The sequence below is a fragment of the Cyclopterus lumpus genome, chromosome 4 (assembly GCF_009769545.1).
Source record: "Cyclopterus lumpus isolate fCycLum1 chromosome 4, fCycLum1.pri, whole genome shotgun sequence".
NCBI lineage: Eukaryota > Metazoa > Chordata > Actinopteri > Perciformes > Cyclopteridae > Cyclopterus > Cyclopterus lumpus.
The window spans coordinates 20,809,956-20,830,577 of NC_046969.1; the positions used below are offsets into that span (position 1 = coordinate 20,809,956).

General features: G+C 40.2%; 2 protein-coding genes across 2 annotated transcripts; one reads left to right on the top strand and one right to left on the bottom strand.

The window, feature by feature from the left end:
* Positions 1–1,137: 1,137 nt before the first annotated feature.
* On the top strand, positions 1,138–8,449 carry scyl3 (SCY1-like, kinase-like 3). The gene is made up of 14 exons (XM_034530546.1): positions 1,138–1,404; positions 1,552–1,730; positions 2,142–2,327; positions 2,708–2,821; positions 2,989–3,045; positions 3,131–3,233; positions 3,322–3,433; positions 3,520–3,597; positions 3,875–4,014; positions 4,189–4,379; positions 4,808–4,979; positions 5,604–5,774; positions 5,894–6,690; positions 7,101–8,449. The coding sequence occupies exons 2-14, from the start codon at positions 1,566–1,568 to the stop codon at positions 7,164–7,166; spliced, it is 2,352 nt and encodes a 783-aa protein (XP_034386437.1). The 5' UTR covers positions 1,138–1,404; positions 1,552–1,565; the 3' UTR covers positions 7,167–8,449.
* Positions 7,883–19,297, bottom strand: LOC117729465 (uncharacterized protein C1orf112 homolog). Its single transcript, XM_034530545.1, has 25 exons — positions 19,131–19,297; positions 18,813–18,956; positions 18,380–18,419; positions 18,196–18,284; positions 17,860–17,964; positions 17,550–17,690; positions 16,891–17,053; positions 16,690–16,774; positions 16,443–16,581; positions 15,516–15,605; positions 15,322–15,386; positions 15,077–15,225; positions 14,062–14,191; positions 13,155–13,341; positions 12,458–12,540; positions 12,163–12,214; positions 11,577–11,666; positions 11,023–11,208; positions 10,151–10,270; positions 9,975–10,070; positions 9,743–9,856; positions 9,539–9,643; positions 9,374–9,454; positions 9,147–9,293; positions 7,883–8,258 (listed from the first exon to the last, which is right to left on the bottom strand). The coding sequence occupies exons 2-25, from the start codon at positions 18,906–18,908 to the stop codon at positions 8,052–8,054; spliced, it is 2,760 nt and encodes a 919-aa protein (XP_034386436.1). The 5' UTR covers positions 18,909–18,956; positions 19,131–19,297; the 3' UTR covers positions 7,883–8,051.
* Between the last annotated feature and the right edge of the window lie 1,325 nt (positions 19,298–20,622).

Consider the following 20,622-nt stretch of genomic DNA (forward strand, 5'->3'; position numbering starts at 1 on the left):
GTGCTTAATTGTGAAATGTGTTTCAGTCTGATACACCATATTATTAACATGTTGTGCTTTTATGTATATAATACGAATATGTATGTTAATAAAGCCACAGTATTGGAAACATGATCTCCACGTCAGTGTTTAAATGTCAAGGTTTTTATTTGTATATTTTTAAGTGGCAATTAAAAATGCAATAAGCCAACGAAACGCATTGAAAAACACAATAAAAAAAAAACACAATTCGAGTTGAATACATATATAAAAAAATAGACCAAAAGTAGACATGATATACAATGCCAGTGCTCTCTGTCTTTTCACTACTGTTTTACACACAACTGATCAATTTATCAGTAATTAAGAATAACATGTTAAGGATAACTTCATCAATACACACATAAAGCACAAGCAAAATATATAATGGAGCAATGCAATGAGATCTAAACATTTCCAGGTAGTTTTAAATGTACAATCTGAGTATAGTTACTTAATTATATGATCTTAAGTGATAACATTGAAAAGTAACAACCACATGTACTTAAAGAAGATTAATTCCATTGTGTTGACATTTTTTATTTTTTGAAGCCCAAAATGTTTCAAATGCTGTCCATTCACTTGTAATGTTGTAATAGTGTTCATTATTTTTGGTTTGGGGATAACTGCAACCAGAAGAATATTAAAGCAGAATTGTATGAACGGCTCCTTCAATCGCCTCATGGAGTTCACGACCCCCGTGGTGAAGTTGTCACCTGTAGCTGGTTTTGCTTTATCATTCCATGGTTCCTAAATAAATGTCTAACGTTGTCGTACTGAGATATCAAGATATGTCTTTGTCCAGGACCACATACTCTCATCTACCAAGGCCACGGGCATCATTTAAAACAGATTATGACAGTTCCTACTTTCACATATTGCGTTTTCTCGCACCACTTTGGTTGCAACCATTATCTTTTAGAGCAAGGGTACAGATGTTTTTTTAGGATTTAAAAATGTTAAATCCAACAAAGTATTGTTGAATATAATGCATAGGTTATACGAATCTCTTATAACGATGACACATATTTACCCCAAAACATAAGCAAATAAACCCCAGTGATTAATTTCGTAAATCTTCTAAACTAACGTGTCCCCTGCTCTGTGGTTCCGTCTTTTACCGGAAGACTCCGTGTTTACTGGGTAGCTTTCGCTCCACGTTAGCGCCGCTGATTCACCAAGAAGCGAACCGGAATATATCTCACGTGTTTTTAACCAACAGTTTGATCATATATTCTTTTTTTAAAGCACGGGATTAACCGCGCCGCGATTGGCACGATTGCTTGAAAGGCGGAAGTGCTCCTGACGCGCGGAGCAATGACGAGCTGGCTAACGTAGCGCCGAGGTTAGCTAGCTAGCAGCGGTACAGCCACCACAGTGCACCAGGTAACGTCAAGGGGGTGTTCCTCTGCGTTCGTGGCTGCGCGCTCAACCGACTGACCATCGCATTGCCACATATCACGTTTGACTCGTCTCCCTCTGTCCCCCCCCTCTCTCCCCCCACACACACACCACCACCACCACCACCACCAGGATTAAGCGCGGCCATGGGTGCGGAGAGCAGCGCGGTGCGGAGCTGTACCCTGGAGGAGCCTCTCCTGACCCTGCCCTCCGGACTCACAATGCACTCGGCCATGCTCCAGGATGGAAAGCCGGCATCCGTGTTTGTTCACAAGCGTGGCAATGAGGACAAAGTCAACAAAGCTGCTCAGGTAGTCGAGCCGAAGCCGTTTCATACAAAAACAACGCCGGCTGTGGCTGCATTAGCAGGTGTCACGTTAGTAAGAGTAACCTTAGCCCAGGAGTTGTTTTTTGGGGTGACGTAGTTCTCAAAGGTAAATGTTGGACAATTGGACTGCAGCATAATCTGTGCAGTCTTCGATGCACATATTATGATGCTCCGAACATCATAATCATGACATCATCATACTTATATATACCACCTAAAAATATATCCATGCTCTCCATTGACAGCCTTGTGTACTAAATTGATAATTAGGGCGTGTTAGCACTCAGGCTGCATAATCAGTTCCCACTCATAGGTTTTTCCATCAGCTGCATGACATTCACTTTTCTTTTTTTTTCAAGACAGGAAATAAATACATTATTTTCATTTCCTGCAGCACCTTAAGACTTTGAGGCACCCATGTCTGCTCCGCTTCCTGTCCTGCTCGGTGCAGGACGGCGGCATCCATCTGGTGACGGAGCGTGTGCAGCCTCTGGAACTGCTGCTGGACAGTCTCTCCCCAGAGGAAATCTGCGCCGGCATCTACGACCTCCTGCAAGCGCTTGTGTTTCTGCATGAGAGGGTGAGCAAAAGAAGTCCCGTGGAGGAGTTGAAAGTCACCTCTGAAAAATTGTCTTAATATAATGTGAGGCTTACACGGTAATGTGATCAGGTTGTTTTTTGCTGATTGTATGTTTTTTGTGTTAATTGCCTGCTTTCTAAATGTCCTAATTTGCAGAACGAGGTTTTACTCCTTCAAGCTTGTCCATCATTTGACAGCATGTATTTTTATTTGTTGTTTTTAAATGGCCAATTGTAACATCAGGCCAAAGGACAACAATTGAAAATGAGCCTTTTGCCTGAACATCATTTACAGTGATGTTCAATCAATGTTCATTGTCCCTGAGAATACATTAAAATAAGGCACGGATAAGTTCCTGAATTGTATTCCTTAACCACCAGGGCAAATCGAGCCACAACAACGTCTGCATCTCATCTGTATTTGTCAGCGAAGATGGTCATTGGAAACTGGGAGGGATGGATACTGTCTGCAAGTTCTCTGAAGCTACACCTGAGGTAAGAGACCATCTATTGGATAGAATGTATCCAAGGTGCAGTCTGTGTGTGATTATAATTTTTTGGGGTTCTTGTAAAAAAATAAAAAGCACCTGGGTCAGATATTTGAAGACCGACTTTGCGTATCAGTTTTATGTTTTCATTGTAAATGTTTTTCAACTCCTCAGTTTCTCGCGAGCGTTCAGAACGTGAGAGAAGCCAGCTGCGTCCCCCCAGAAGAGCAGGTAAGCAGCTTCAGGGTTGTGTTGGGAAAATGGAAGAACTTTTTCTTTTTGGTTCACAAGTTCTCATGAAACATGTTGTCGACAGGTCGAGGGCTTTAAAATGCTTCCGGATAAAAATGCTCACTCTCGGGACTGTTACGCTTTTGGAAAGTTGGTGGAGACCCTCATGTCTCTCCTGAATAGCTGTGGTGAGTAGACTAATGTCTACAGCCGTGCATCGATGCATACAAGGAGCTTCTCGTACACCTTTTCATCCCACTCTATCCTCTGTTTCAGTGTCACAGGAGCTGTCTGACAGTCTGACGAAGACCCTGCAGACGGGCCTGCTGAACTCTGACCCCTTGTCTCGACCCCCACTGAGCTCCCTGCTGACTCATGACTTTTTCAGGTGAGTGGGTTTAGGTTTGTTTTTCGCTGTTATTGGTAATTAGTGAAGTGGGTTTTCTAAAACGATACATATTTCTCTTTGAATAGGAATGACTTTCTGGAAGTGAGGGATTTTCTGAAGAGCCTGACCTTGAAGATGGAAGAAGAAAAAAACGAATTCTTTAAGTGAGAATATGGTCTTTTTCTACAAATGTAGTGCACTCTCTTGTAATCAGTGCAGTGTGTTCATGAAAATCGGTATCATATTATTATATGGGACATGTATTGTTTTCCAAGGCAGTCCACTCTTTAAGTTGGATATATTACATTCAGAATTGAATTGTTTTTGTATAGTTGTATACATCAATAAGTTAGAATTGGTTTTCTTATGCATTCCCTCAATTAATTATTGTATGATTTTAACTATACCCTGTCATATTCTCATTCTGTGTTTCTTGTGTAGGTTTCTTCTCGACCGGGTCCAGAGTCTCCCCGAAGAGCTGATAGCTTCACGCCTTGTCCCCAAACTCCTCAACTCTCTTGTGTTTGCAGAACCCATGGCGGTCAAAAGCTTCCTGCCTCATCTTCTAAGGCCAAAGAAGGGTAGACTGGCATTTTATTAAACTTTCTGTGACTGATAATCACTTATTATAATCTTATTAATTCCCTTCCAAAGACAAAGAAGCATTTTGTAGCTGTCATGCTGAATTGTTGTGTGAAACGGCATCAGGTTGTCGCTCATCGTGTCTCTTTTATTTAATTTGTCCATGTGTACAGATTCCAGTGGCGGTGGTAACGATGAAGAATGCCTGCTCTCTGTGTCCCTGTACCGTAAGCACGTGATTCCTCAGATTGTCAAGCTCTTCAAGGTCAAGGAGGCTCACATCCGGGTCGTTTTGCTGGCTCACATGCACATCTACGCTGAGTTCTTCACCCACGACGAACTCAAAAACCAGATCCTACCTCAGGTGGAGTGCCGACGAGTTCCCCGACTTTTACACTTTGAGATCAACAAAGAGCTAAATTTATAAATAGTTTGACTTCCTAGGAAAGCGTAAGTGCTTTTTTAAAAATGTTGAGTCAGATAAAAGCATAACCACTCTCAAGTCTGAGCATGATGTAAGTGAACGTATGAATGTAAATATCTGTATTGCCTCCATGTAAACTGTGTGGGCCCCAAGAAGAATTGCTGTTCCAATGCCAAAGCTAATAATAAATGACTCATGGAGATCGAGCAAGGAGGAGCTCAGACTGGGTCACTTCAAAATGTTGAACTGTTCTTTCAACATCGAAAAGTTATTATAATATGTAAGATATGAGTGTTACATTTGAGGAGAGACGTAAATGTCATTTTTGTCTTAGTTACCTTTTTTCTTTTTGTTGTTGCTGGCTGCAGGTTTTGTTAGGAATGAGGGACACCAGTGATTCGCTGGTTGCCATGACGCTGCAGAGTCTGGCGGTGTTGGTGCCCTTGCTCGGGGCTCAAGTGGTGGTCGGCGGAGAGAGGTCCAAGGTCTTCAAACGCACCACACCCAACTTCACAAGGTCAACAGAGGTCACCCCTGAAAGTAAGCAACAGTAATCATGACAAGAACAAGGAAAGGGGCCGACGTATATCAATTATGTGTGCTTATAGACATTAAATATATTAATAACAGTTGTCAATAGTAAACAGCATTTGACATTCTTTTAAAAAAACACTTTTAGGAAATGCTATGATACAGCTTCTTTTTTTTTTTAGGACATACCATCTTGAGACTTTTAAATTATTTGTTATGACAAACTATACTATGACATTTTGTATTTTTATGACACGCTGTACAATGGCTTTTTTTTAATTACTTACTATATTAAGACTTTTAATGACACTTTTTACGACACAAATGTTTAATCAATAGTCATTCTATGACTTTTCTAATGACTTTTTATAATATACTACATTCCGTCTTTTTTTAATGACAATGTTCATGATATGCTGTACTAAGACCTTTTTATGACTTAATATACTATTTATTTTTAAAGACATTTTTAATAACTTTTTGGTGTTTGGATAAGCTGAAGGTATTAAACAATACAAGGCATTCATTCTGTCAACATGTTTTCTGAGTGGACCAGTTCAAACTAGACAATCAAGTGAATATCACTCTTGTAATATACATTTGGTGAACACTAATCTTGCCTCTGTTCTTTAGCTTCACCTGTCCATATAGTTGGAGGCTCCCACCCTCATGTGGCCCAACCTTCAAAAGTCTTGAATTTGTTCCCCAGACCACCAGGGACCGAAGGCCTGGTCCTGGGTCACATGGGCAGCTTAGCAGGGAGTAGAGAGACGCCACAAAGTTACCCGCTGCCAATAAAATCAGGTATGACCCCCTTCCATCCTTTTTATATTTTGTATTCAGTTTTTATTTTGTCTGTCTCTTTTATTTTGGTTTATTATTATAAACGTTAACTTTTTAAAAAATGTTTTTACATGTTTCAGATGTCAGTAGACAGATGTCTCTACCTTTTAATGGCTTTCGTCAGGATAGTGAGATGGAGCCGCTGTCTTCCAGCCCAGAGCAGACCGACAGACGAGAAGGGCCAGTGGAAGACTGGCCTGACTGGAGCGACTCTGAAGAGAACGAGAAAAGAGACGGGCAGGCGGTCCAGATCCACATTCAGGCCTCGGAGAGAGAAGATCCAGTCGCCGGCGGACTGCCACTCTCGCACCCCAACATGGAAGAGGAGCCGTGGGACAACTTTGAGGAAACCGAACCCACCTCGGATCATTCCCCTACGGCTCCTTTATCAAAACCAGTTATACTCGCACCACCCAGAGGGGGCGCTAACAGATCTGTTCATCATGCTCCTGAAGCACTGAAACGGGGTTCCTCCAAACCCCTCAAATTGACCTCAGCACTGCGACAATCCGCACAGAGCAAGACCGCTTCCTCGTTGGGCGACGGCTGGGCTCAAGAAGATGGAGACTCTGAGAAATGGGACAACCCATTAAACCCCAAGACCAAACCTACAGTGCCACGAAGGATTGGTGGCAGAGGAGGTCTGGGGGAGGAGTTCACCATTAAGGTGAAGCGAAAGGAAGCGCCAGACCCAGAGCTGGATTTGTTTGCAGACATGGTGCCGGACATCAAACTGTCCTCTCCAGCTCTGCTGCCGCTGGACGAGAGCAGTGCGAGTGATGCTGGACCATCGGAAAACTCTAAATCTCTGCAGGCGGACTCGTCCGTTGATACCGTGACGCTCACCGCCAGGTTCGCAGTGGACAACCAGACTGAGGTGAGTGTGCGTAGTGGGGTTCTCTTTCATTTTCATACAGACATTTAAATATGTTTAAAGCAGCCTTTTCTTATAATTGTCAAGAACTTCACTCAAAGCAAAAAAATATATTTTTCAACCTTTTTCCTCTCCAATAAGACGCAACGTCTGCTTATCAAAGGGTGCGTGTTTATGAGTTGTGAGAGGATGTCTCCCTCCGAAGGACAAACGAGATTGAAACAATGGCCCGTGAGCCGATTTCTTTTCATGAGTTACAAGTTTATAGACCTTTATAATTTGTGTTTAAAATGAGTCACTTGTTAATGATTTCATAGGCAATGAAGCATGAGATACAATTTTGCTCAATTTACAAACTTACCTGTGACGATTGTTCCGTTTACATCCAATTTAATTTTTCTTTTCTCTCAAAGACTGAAACGGATGGCTGGGGTGACGGAGACGACCTGAACTGGGAGGAGGAGGAAGAGAACGCCTGATGACGTTTGGTCCGTCTGCGTCATCGGGAGAAAAATAAACACCACTTGGACTCCAATCCTCGCGATGCACCAGAGACATTCAGTCATTAAGTTGGTCCAGCATGAGGCAGTGAGAACGATAATGGTGGGCTGAGATATTTTTTTATGACCATTCTGGTGGTTCCTTGACATGTTTAGTCTTTTTGTTACGATAACTTGCTGGACTTGAACAAATTAAGACTTTTTTTTTTTTAACGGTTTGCCAACTGGTCCCAGTCAATTCGAGATGAAAGAGGATGCTCCTCTAAAGGTGACGGTCATGTTATCATCTCCTTTTTCTTTTTCTATATTTATGTGCGTGTATATAAACGTGCCAACTTCTACTGGCATGCAAATCAAGATTATACTTTTAAGCAAGACATACCTTGCCAACATTGTGTTAGATTTAAATTACAGAAGGCTTGCACTTTGAATGAATGGGAAATTAAAATTACGTAATTTATTAGCTTTTGGTTGGTGGTGAAGTAAAGATTTTATTGTATAAAATATGACTTTCTTTTTTAATGAGACATTTATTAGATCTTATGAAGTAATTGCAATTGTTTAGGACCAAGTACTGAACTTGGACTTTTATAAAACAGGCCTCAATACAGGAACTTTGTACGGCACAATTTTGATAAAGTCAGTGAAGACTCCCGTTTGACTTGTTAGTGCTAAATACAAACATGGACAATGGCTTGTATTCAAACATGTTTAATAAACAATATCACTCAAAGAAGACCAAAGTAAATGTTTAAAAAGTGAAGAGTGGCCGCAGCAGCAAAGGGGTGTACAGACTTCACAGGTTCTAGAAATAAAGGAGGCTGGTAAACAGCTAGGTTGTGTGTCTGGCTGTACTGATGTGGGTTATGAGGGTCTGGAGCTCCTGATGTGGGTTATGAGGGTCTGGAGCTCCTGCAGTCTGGGTTCCAGCCATTGTGGAGGCGGTGCTGTGTTGTTGTCTTTGCCCTCAGTGAGCGCCTGAAGGGCTTTCAAAGCGCTCTCGGCTGTCTGGACGTAGCGGCTGTACTCCTCCTCTGCACCGGTCTCCTGCCGAGCTCTCTTTGGGCAGGGCTGGGAGGGAGGAATAATTACAGGGAAATTATACCACTTTTCATGGTTACAGTCTCACTGGAGCACGATTTCATTTCACATCAGATGAGGGCAGAAATCTTGCTTGTACAAATGGAATTTTGCGTTGCTGAGCAGGACATGTAAAACTTTACTGAGAAATATTTTGCTGAATAAATTTACTATTTCCAGTGCTCTTGCATTTTATGACTATCCACTATTTGAATGACTTCTTTGACATACTATACAATTACATTTCTAAATATTTTTATAGCACACTATACTATATAACACTTAAGTCACACTATGATATTTGTCATTACTTTGTTTGAAATTGTATGTGACAGTACATTAAAAAGCCATTCAAAACAATAATATGACTTACTATACATTGTAGAGTTATACATGTTGACATTTCACAACATTATTTGACATTTTTCACTCTACTATCCTAGAACATTTTTGGAACAATATATTATAACCTTTTAATGATATTTTCATCTGATATTTTATGACTTACAATACTGATATTTGAGTGAATCACATACTGTTCAATGTCATTTATAATAACTCATTAAAAAGTGACATTTTAAATTACTTTATTATAATTTTGTAAATTAACATTTTTATGTCATACTATATACAATGACTTTCATAATATTTTTCAATAAGTCATAAAAATGCAATGGTATGTCAAAAGGTCAACCTTCGTAGTGAGATGATATGAACTAGACTTGCTACCTCCTCTTGTACTGCGGTACATGTACAGTAGGAGGGAGTGTTGTATGGGCCAGCTGCCTCTCAGTGACTTGGCCAGTAGAATTGTGAAGCGACGTCATGCATTTTCCAAAAGCCTGAATGAAGTTTTGATTTAACTTAATGGCCACTAACCTCCGGATCTGCAACCGCTTCAGCAGACAGTTTGTTGGAAGCGTTTTCTTTGTTCATTTCCAGCCTCTCATTGTGTTGTTCAATAACTGCCGTCTCCAGCTGGAGCCGCCGCAGCCTCGACTCCACATCTTCTTGTGCATTAATAGTCTACAACAAGACATGCTTATTTACATTAATTTGTTTGATCTAAAGTTGATCTGCATTGCGATACGTTAGCATCTCCTTACCTTGCTAAGATAGTTCACCACCTTCGTCTTGGTATCTTCTACACTCAAACTTTGAGAAATAACCTCTTCATGGTTTGTAATCTTGAATCACAAAAGGACACATTAAAGTTCATGACAAGGCACACGCCATATAAAAGGATAACACCTATTGAGTTCCTGCCCTACCTCTGCAAACTGGGAAAAGGCCTCCAGGGTGTGCTGTTGAAGCAGCCAGGCGCCGTCAGCCAGCAGGACACCAAACAGGCTGCTCAGCCTCGGCAGAATTTGATTCTGTGGCACAAATAAGTTGGTGTGAAAGAGAAAAATATGACAATAAATGAACAAAAAAAAAAAGGTGAGAACCCCTAAGAAATAGAGTGGTCTCATTACCTGGCTGTTGAGAGGAACAAAGATCTTCCCCAGAGAGGAGAGGAACTCCAGGGCAGCCAGCAGCAGCTGATCTGCACACTTCTGAGACACCACATTATCCACACACAACAGAGCCTGGGACACACACACACACACACACACACACACACACACACACACACACACACAGTAAACAGATGTTTTCTCCATTCTTCATCTGCTTAATGTGAACTGTGGAAGACTGACAGGATACCTGAAAAATGACTTGTGGTTCGATGTTTTTCACTAAAATGGCCGATATTGAGAGAAGCAGCTGCAGAGTAGACTGGAGCACAGGGTGTGTCTGCACCTGCAGTATGACAACAGGGACAACGGTCAGCCCGTGTGCATGGGTCTGTGTGTGTGTGTGTGTGTGTGTGTAGATCTCACCTGGTCGGGACTCATTCGTAACCAGAGCTGTGTGATTATCCTCATTGCAGACAACACACACTGCTCTTCGGGAGAGGATTGCACCCGAACCACCGCGAGGAGGGATAACAGCGCCACGTTCTGGAGACATAAGGAACTTTATAGAATCCAACACTTTATGCATGTTTATCATTTCAAATGTCCCCACCCTGCTTCCTTGCATTGTTTTCTTGGATGGATTTAATCATTTTGGAAAGAATTTTACTGATAGCAGCTGGACAATACGACTGTGAAATAGAGCTACACTGGAACACCCTAAAGAAGAGAATTGAAGGTGGACTTATTAAAATCATATTCTAAAACTAATTGTATTCTTATGGTGTCCTTTTTGAGGTGAAATACACAATAAGTTTAAGATTGTTTGGGTGGGGGGGGATTCAGTGTAAAAAATATGATTTAGTGCAATAAGTGTTGTATTATGCATGTAATTATCCATGTATTCAACAATGGGAGCAAGCTTATCTTACTCGTAATAACGTTGTGGTCACTTTTCATCTATCCACTCTCTGGAGTGCACAAGGACCGAAACAAGGCCGCGGCCTCGCCCTTGATGTTTGTTCTGCCCCTTTTCTCTCCATGAAATTCGCCATCAGTCACTTCATCTTCAGAGGCAAACATGTTCATAAACACCATTTACCCGTATCTCACAATTTGAAATAATGCAGAGTTTACACGAGTGTGTCTTTGCACAGTTATGGCGTCTTCATTTGAACACCAAAGCAGACATTAACCCACTACTCACGAATGGTAGGAAGAGGTAAAAAAACAACGGTCCACTATTGTGACGTTAACAAAGAACACCGACTGGTTAAGATTACGTCCCCGTTGCTCACCACTTTGTCCACTTGTCCTAGTTTGTACCCTCCATTCTGCCAGTCGGTCAGAGCTTTTTGAGTAAGGCCCACGATGTCGGCCTCGACACTGGGACGAGCATCCTGTGAAAGAGCTCGGAGAAGCACATGCCGCCACACTGGAAGGTTTTCCACCTCAGATGGTGGGAAGCTCGCTGCCAACTCCATCTGGAAAAACAAAATCATTCGGAAAATTAAAAAACGCCTTAGAATCTTGCACCGTTTTATGTATTTTACACATCAAACAAACGTCATCACATGTAGCTCATTGTATACATAAACATCATGTAAATCATGCCTTCCAGTCAGCAGAACTCAACCCAAATAAACACATATGGAAGCTTTTGGATAAACATCTTAGAAAGAGCATGAAAACATGAAATGAGGGAATATCCGGTGGCAGACTGGTGTTCATCAATGTGATGGTAGTAACTGTGTGTACTTCAATACAAAACTGTGAAAATTAGATTTAAGCTGACACTCGAGTCATTTGTGATTTCATAAATAATTTAATGTCGGTTCCCAGCGTTTCTAACCTGGTGGTCCGGCGTCATGAGGAACACCATGCGTCTGAGCAGCAGGCCCAGGTGGGCCGACTGGTAACACTCAGTGGTGCAAGATTTCACCTGAGAGAGAAGGAGAGAGGTGAGGATCAGTGTGAGTGCCAGTGTGCAGGCTCAGGGGTAAAATCACAAGGGCATCGAGGCAGAAGAAAGGTGACGAACTGATGGAAAGGGATCTATAATCTGATGACGTAATGATGTCACAGGCTATTAAAAAAGGTGTCCCCGAGGTCCAACAACAACAATTTTCACCTCTGTTGGGGGTGCCACAGAAAACATGGGGGACCCCATTCAAACCCTACAGAGGAGATTTAGAGTTATTTTTAGAAAGTGCTCAGGATGAGGTCACAGACATGGAGAAACATCCATGACCTTGTTGACACGAGTCGAGATTTCAGAAATCCTGCAACTTCAAGGTCTACTCGGCATCTTTGTAATTCAGGTCTGAAAATGGGTTTTAAAGTTAAATTTACTGTGAACTCTGTTTCTTTCTGATCCAAATAAAACAAGACCAAAACATGGACTCTCTCAACTGTTTAGTGTGCTGGTCTCTACCCACCAGCTGCGCAACGAGGAGGACATGATGGAGACAAAGTTCTGCTGTTCCATACCTGTAAGCGGAGAAGATCAAATCAGCAGTGGATTCAATAAGTCCAGAAATATATGTGTAAAAAAATGCTGACAGCAAGACTTTGGTGAAACAGTAACAATAATAAGTCTAAATGTACCTGCAATGTTGGGTTTGTTATAAATAATGTAGCATGACAGTGTACAGAAAAGAATGCCTTGATCAAGATATAGCTGCTGTATGTGAACACACACACACACACACACACACACACACACACACTCACCGTGCTGTAAAGCACCACACGTCTGTTGCCAGTAGAGCTGTCTGGGTATCCGTCTGCAGGACCGTATCCACCAAACAACGCTCCTGGAAGAGAAATTAAGGAGAAAGAAGGTCAGACGGGACAGGCGGGGAGTAAACTGAAGAAGATACGGGAGTCTGGAAAAACAGGATATCATGAAAATTCAACAGAAACAAGGAAAGCGAAAGAATAACTTGTAATGAATGACGGGAAATCCTGCATCAAATCTACACCTAAAAACATAAATCACTTTCATTATTAGTTATCATTAGTAAAAGGACCTCAAAGCGATAGACAAACTTGTGGCAAGCGTCACTTGAGCTCAGGTCAAAGAGAGACACAGGAAAAGGTTGATTGAAGTTTCATTGTAACCCTGCTGGGAGAAGCTCGGCCCCGACTGTCAAGCGTCACACCCGAAACAAAACAAATCCTGTTTATATCAAACTTTCTTGATTATTTGCAAGACGGTTTGCCAATCCAAATGTTCTTCAGACGTTTGAGGATAAAACACAATGGCAGGACATTTAGATAAAAATTTTTAAAAAACTCCTGGCTTCAGATTGAGTTAACATTTGCTTTCTCAATCACTCCTTAACTCTGTTTCGGTTTGTCTAACAAAATTCCCATTCTTGGTTTCTATGTTTAAAAAAATGGTCAAATGCTTGATTTGTGACCTCACCAGCACGGGGAAGTACACAGGGGGAAGCGCCGCCACGCTGGCACAGAGTTGCACACAAATGTGATTGTGTAGAGTGACCAAGACCTGGGCCTGTCCCTTCATCATCACCCCCGGCAACAGCACAGGTACCCGACGCTCAGTACAGCATCGCCTGAAACTAGTGAACAGCGCCTGGTAGAGAGGAAGCCTGGAGACAGAGGGGAAGGAAAACTCTTTACAAACATTAGTTTACATACATAATTGAATAGTAAAATCTCTTTCAACATTGCTGAAAGATTTATACATATTTATATAATCTTTAAAGTCTTATTAAATATTTAACTCTGAAAGTCCTTAAAGTCATAAATTACTAGTGGCCGTGGGTTGTATTACTGCTGTTTTATGTAGAAAAATATGTTTTTGTTTGAATGTGTGTTATTTAATAGTTGTAAATATCAATGTTCCCACTCTAGATATTTTTTTCTTTTTACCTTCATATACACAAGCAAAGGTTGAATTTGAGAATAATGAATCACATATATATATATATATATATATACACACTACTGTGCAGTGTAAAATATTGGTGTATTTATTGGTGTCAAGTCATCACTATTATCATTCATTACTATGATACTTATTTGGAATGCAATCCAATTAAAAATCTGAATTCATCCATTATGTTTGATGCTGAAATGATTTACTCTGAATTTACGGTAAAATAAGAAAACAGAAATTAGCACCATAGATATTTTTTAATTGTATTTATCTAAATCAATTATTCATCAACATCAATGACCAAAAGTATTATGTTGTAGTTGGTTGCCAGCTTGACAACCAGTTCTAAAAGGAACTGCTTGTCCCTGCATCAAAGCACCAAAATGTTAAAACAAATTCAGCTGACGACAACAAAAGTGCTTTTCATTACCTGGGTGTTTCCTCTGAGAACTGGCTGCCGGTGTACCAAAGCTGCAGCACCTCCTCTGGTTGGGAGGCGAGCTGACCCAGGACGCTCACCAGCATCAGACACTGAGGAAGCTCGTGGTCGGGAGCTAACCCTGCAGACAAGTCAAAGGTCATTCCAGGATCGGATGTTGTGACACAAGTCAGCAGCCAGAAACACGGTGGCCACTTTCTTTTGAGTAAGAACATATGTTCGACATTTTGCCAATGGCTATACATTATATTAGTGAATCTATAATGCAATACGCAGGACTGGTATCAGCGCAGATGCTGATCTAATTCATCATGTCGGACAGGAAAAGTGTGAATGATGTATTCTTACTATAAACCAACGTTGATGGTGGTATGCGAACACCAGGAATGAGATGGCAAAATGAAGTAAACATTACACTGTAATTGATTAAAAATATCAACGTGCAGCAAAAACTATTGTCACTCACATTTTGAGTGTAGCTTTACTGACCAATTTGTTTATTTAAAGGGAAAGTGAATTCTACCGTTAATGGATTTGAATTGTGTCACCATAACGGTAGATAAAAGTTGATATAAAACATTTATTGAAATGGGCACTATTGACTCAAAGAACTGAAGTTGTTCCTCCCAGATGAAAATATATAGATTGTGGACAGTGGTGCAACACCTCTTGCAAAATGAAATAAAACATCCTATTTTGTTACGTTTTCTAAATTAACAGTGCTGTTCCAAAGCCACAATATGTTTTATGTCCACCATCAGAAGACCTCTATTGTTTTCTGTTACAGTTACAACAAACATGTAATGCATTATTTATTTTAACATTAGAAAAATAGTGCACATTCCAAATACTTTATGGCATTATAATGAGGAATGGTCTCAGCTCATCACTGAAAAGTGTTACAAAAAAAACAATGTATCCACTGCAAAGGGAAACAGAAAAGCATCCATCAACAGTGCCACAGTATTTGGGAAAAGACGAGGCTGACGACGAGCATTAAACTCACGGAGGTCATTCTGGAGGACCAATTCGACGAAGGGCCTTAAAGGTAACAGCTGCAGCAAGAGGGCATCCATGGGAACCAGAGCCGCGGCCTTCAGCTCCTCTGACAGAGCTGAGGGCAATGTTGGAGCACACAAGCTGGGAGGGAACTTACTGAAAGACATCAGCATATACGTTTCGCTTTACTCAACAATTGTTAACTCAAAGAACGAGTTGTAGTCTTTACCTGCTGCTTAAAACCACACATACCTGATTATCTGGAGGTAGAGTTGGTGATAGCAGTTACAATACTTTGTCAGAAAAAACTTGAATTCCTGTTCAAAGGATAAGGAATGATGGGATGCAAGTTCAGCTGCTTTGTATTGTGAAGTAGATCATTCTAAATGTAAGAGACATGTTGGTAGAGAGTCAAGAGGAAGTCAAGCAGATATAACTTTGTGTACCTTTATGTAATGAACCAAAGTGTTGGCAAAGAATCGACACATCTTTGCAGTTTTCTGGAACAGTTTGTATTCTGGGCTTTGTGTTGCCTCCTTTAAATAAAAGACAAAAGACCATTATTACAAAAGGGTGAAAACAAAAATCTGATCTACTCTGATAAAACCAAGTGTGATTTTTTGAATTTCTTGTAGAATACAACATCCATATATAAGTATCCACCATTGTAGTGACTAGTTGGTATCAGGACTGTTCTGTACTTTACATTTTATACATTGAGCTTACACTAATTCTCTAGTGAGCAAAAATAACTGCTAAAGAACACAACATCATACCCTTAAATCCCAAACACAACATTTTTTTTGACAAATATTAAAAGGAAACAAAACTTAATAAATACTCATTTAATAGTCATGAATCTGTAAAAAGTTAATTTTTTTACGCTATTGATAAATCTACTGATACGATCTTGAGCATTGAAGTAAACCATCAAGCTTTTGCTGCACCTTTGTTTCCCGACAGAGGTGTTAAGGAATCATTTCTTGCTAAAAACCTATTAATAAGCTTGTTCGAGAAGAGCCAGTTCTGCACAGATCAACAGCGATCGCAGCACAATGCATGCTGGTTAGATTTGTGTCTGACGTGCTGTGACGTCATAACCTCACGAGATCGAGGTGGCCAGAGTTTTTAAAGTCAGGCGCTGCAGTTGCTCTCCACCGAGGGCATGATGGGAACCGCCTGGCTGTTGGCAGATCAAAGAGCTGATTGGCTCTTAGACTTTGCTCTCGTCCACTTTACGGACGAGGCAGTTCATCTCGAACAAGCCTAATAGATAGATATATAACTTATTAATCCCCAAGGGGAAATTTGTTGAATCATTTGTTTATAATAATTCATGTTTGTTTTTTTACTACCAATCAGAGCTTCCCTACCTGCAGACCAGCATGTTTCATCTGTTCAGCCAGCTCCACACAGTTGTTGAAGGAGACCAACAGGTTGTCACACAGGCTGTTGCTGATGTCACCGTGATGTAGGTGTTCCTCCACCAATGACTGGTACTTCAGACTCTGTCTGAACAGAAGTGGTCATCCAAATCAAAACAAAGTGATTTGTCCAGTGACAGTAAATATGAAATCAACAAAAACACTAAGTGTCAACATGACTGTCTGCTCTACTGACTTGATGAGGAATTTCCATGTGTTTGCATGCAGTGCTATGTCCAGGTTGGAGATAATAGAGCAGATGTCCAGCATGTTGTGAATCACTGAGGAAGATGAAACATAACTTAGATTGATGGTCTACACAGGTACAACGAGGGATATGTTTAATAACAAAGGGTATGGCTGTGGAAAACCAACAGATACAAAAATACACACACACCTGTTACAATGTCAGAGATTTCTTCCTCTGCAGCACTGCTGTCCAGGGAAATCCTGTCGATCAGCTCCAGCAGACCCTTCTGGAGGGAGTAAGCCTCCTTAAAGAGTCCCTGCAGCAGGTCAGCCACCAGGGACAGACGACCACAGTAAACCACCTCACTCTCCTGAGGACAACACGCAGAGTATGCTAAAACTCGTTAGTTTTCAATAGTTGGATTTAAATGAATGTGTGACTGGATTTCATGTTCCCTCGCATTCCTAAGTGATTGTGTTTCATGCTACGGAAATATGCTCATCGCCAGTTTTCAGTTAATGAGGTCATCTTGAGCTCAAATAATACTTAGGGTAATAAAATATTTCCAAAAGCAAAAAAGATAAACTGAGGATGAAGCTCAAACGAGACCTTGTAGGCATGTCTGTGCTGCGAATGTTGTTGTTTTTTATTCAGTGTCCCCTGCACTTTGGAATCACTAATCACCAATTGAAATCAAATTTTACCAATTTTAAAAAATAGTCAAAATAAGCAAGGATAAATTCTCAAATTTTAGTTTTAAATAAAAACGTAATGAATAATAATAGTATTAAAAATAAGAAGCATTCAGCCATAACTATAGTAGATTGGAGAGTTAAAATGTACTCTGATAAAATAAACAGGCCAACCTTGCAGTGCTGAAAGGTTTCGCTCAGAACTTTCATGATACAAGGCGGTAACGAGCGGATGGCATAGAAGTCAGGGACTTCCTCAAATGTGCCAATGTGACGCACACAAGTGGATAGGGCATCAATTATCTGCACCATTGCCTGAAATAGAAAGCAGGATGTTGTCAAAATATTGGTACGGAAAGAAGTAAGAATAATGTTTTTCAGAATTAAATATCATACATAACCTAAACGTGTATGGTACTAATTGTACCATTTAAAAATACACAGCCTTTCTATGTAACAACTAAGACAGCAATAATAATTGTACCTGTAGAATGCTTCTTAGTAAGGCAACCAGCTCAGTGTTTTGACTGGACAGCCCTCCTACTTGGTCCACGAGTTCTTTGACCATGCTTTCAAACATGGTCCCCACCTGCAGACATTTGTGACGATAAGAAAGACAAATCAATACTATAATACACATTTAAAAAAGAAGGTGTGAATGAATAGTAATTCACAAGACAACTATAATTATATCAACAAATCATTTGGGCTTTTCCCATGATCTTCATTCATTCTGCATTAATTAACAAATGCTAGTAAAGAAATTCCCATAATACACTAATGAAAATATGCATTCATCATGTTTTTTAAATTTGTATACCTTTGGTACGATCTTGGAGAAGCACTCATCTTCCAGCTCAGACAAATCAATATGAGGCAGGAACATGTCTGTGATGACCTTCAGTATACCTGGAGGGATGTTATATTTATGAGACAGTTCGTACTTAGATTGCAAAAAAAAGTAATTAGTTTGTAATTACAAATTGTGCAATGAAGAAACTTACGTGTATAATCATCATAATTCTTGGAGTTATTATGTAAAGAGTGCAAAGAGTCAAGGAAAACCACACCATTACAGCAACATTCATTTCCTTTGTATAAACCTGATAAATTAGCATCAGCGAAACACAAACTTGTGCCGGGCTTCAACAGAAAATACCAAACCAAACATGACCATCTATCATCTTGAGAAGGTGTGAAGATATTCATAAGGACTGGCATATTGCCACCACCTCATTAAACAAAAGTTACAATATATAAGTTAGATATGTAATTTAAACTATAGGCGTTATACCAAATTTTGTATCCCGCCCATCCCAATCTGTTATGCATTTTAAACCTTTACAATACTTGCATATCACTCCTTAAAGAAACCAGAGTATGGCACTGTGAGCCTGCAGAATTAACCCGAGTTAGCTGTCACGTTTGAGAGGATATGGTGAGTTCTGGCAGGACAGACTTCAGCTTCTGGCGGCAGGTTTCCTGACTCCACTGCGCCACCTCGTCCAGGAGAGGAGTGTTGGTCTGGGACATGATGATCACCGGGGGTCAGGAAGACTGTCGCGACGGAAGCAGGAGCAGCTAGTAAAGAATATTTAAACCAGAGAGACGAGAATAGCGTTAGCTCGCTACGATACGTGTGTTGCTAACTTTAACGTTAGCGTTAGCTGTGTGTTGCTAACGATAACGTTTAACGTTAGCGTGGTAGTTTATGATAGTTTCGACAACAATGTTAGTTAAGTTATAGTTTCTTACCATAAATGAATTGACTGTGTCTTCAGTTCACGGGCATAACGTCACACCTACACGTTTGTTTCTGAGAGTCCCCGGTTTGTTTTGGTTATTCGCTCAAACGTGGAAAAGTAACTGAAGAAGATCGGTGGACGTTACAGTCTTTGCGTCGCTTTTGGACAAACATAGCGCGCGCCGTTGTTTGAATCGGATGTGACGTAGACAGCGACGCTGCTCATCGGCGTTTGCTCTGATTGGTTAAAAATGTAAAAGAAATCTATACGTTCAACCAATTGAGGGACGATGAATGCAAACCGTTGAAAATAACAACTTCATCATGAATCTGTGGAATATAAATACATGTAAATACATTCTGCGTGCGGAAGTCAAATCATATTGTACATCTGACAATAATACACATTCTTAAATATTTTTCAGAAATGTGTAATGTAAATTGACATGTCTGTAATTTCTCTCGTGAAATTCACTTTTTAATTTAAATTAAATAACCCTTTCCAAATCAAGGGCACTTCTGATGAAATATGATGGTGGTTTCGAAAATGCCACACATTCGGGAAAAAAGTAGATAGTTATATATATTAAAAAAAGACTAAAAATAGAGTTGAGAGGCAGGCACGAGTCTGTAAGCGGTGTTGTCTCTGTCCTTTTTAAAGCATTGTTAATCCTCTCGAAGTTATAGTTAAATCCCATATTTGTTTCAGAATTTTCACTCCATGCTTATCCATTTTAACCTGGTGACAAACTCTGTGTCAGAGTGATAAAACAAAGCACATATAATATTGGAAATGACAATTCTCAAGTTACACGGATTGTGACTTGATGTTACTGGCAATTTACAGTACACTCTATATATATATATTTCTAATTAATAAACACATGCAGGTTGGGCTGAAAATGACTGAGATGTTTAGGAATGTTTAGATTGTATTTAAATCATTTAAGGGTAGGATGATATGTATCCTTTAGGAGTCTCAAATGTATCTTGGCCCTGACATGATTGACTCCATAAAATCAGTGCCAGGAAAGCGATTGTTTTACTGATACGATCTAAAGTAAACCATCAAGCTTTTGCTGCACCTTTGTTTTCCGACAAAGGTGTTAGCGCCTCCTGCTGCAGGATGGGAATCATTTCTTGTTTAGGAAACAGGATTACACATTGATTCTTATCTCTTACGATAATGCTTGCTTTGTAGTCTATTTACTTTGTAGTGCATTTCCAATTTACATTGTATACAGTGTATACAAGTACTTCAAAAGCAATACTCAACATAGTACATAAACAGAATGACTTGGGACAAATTAAGGAAAAAGTCTTTCTGTGGGTTATATTGTGTGAGATTGTAAAGATTAAGACAAGGCCTCCAACTAGATTACATAATATACCATTCAATCTAGTACATGGTTACTGTTGAGTCATAGACTAGTAATGTTTTATATGAAATCTCATTAATCCCAACAGTTTCCAAGAAGAGGGTGGAGTCTAACACAGAATAAG

What these genes read in the sequence shown, in the direction of transcription:
- LOC117729465 (XM_034530545.1), bottom strand. Translation starts at nt 18,908, where the DNA reads ATGTCCCAGACCAACACTCCTCTCCTGGACGAGGTGGCGCAGTGGAGT. An exon ending in CTTTGGTTCATTACATAAAG is followed by an intron (nt 15,387 to 15,515) that starts GTACACAAAGTT and finishes TCCTTTGAACAG; the next exon opens with GAATTCAAGTTTTTTCTGAC. An exon ending in CTGTGTACTTCCCCGTGCTG is followed by an intron (nt 12,541 to 13,154) that starts GTGAGGTCACAA and finishes TTTCTCTTCCAG; the next exon opens with GAGCGTTGTTTGGTGGATAC.
- scyl3 (XM_034530546.1), top strand. Translation starts at nt 1,566, where the DNA reads ATGGGTGCGGAGAGCAGCGCGGTGCGGAGCTGTACCCTGGAGGAGCCT. An exon ending in GCGTCCCCCCAGAAGAGCAG is followed by an intron (nt 3,046 to 3,130) that starts GTAAGCAGCTTC and finishes TGTTGTCGACAG; the next exon opens with GTCGAGGGCTTTAAAATGCT. An exon ending in TCTTCTAAGGCCAAAGAAGG is followed by an intron (nt 4,015 to 4,188) that starts GTAGACTGGCAT and finishes CCATGTGTACAG; the next exon opens with ATTCCAGTGGCGGTGGTAAC.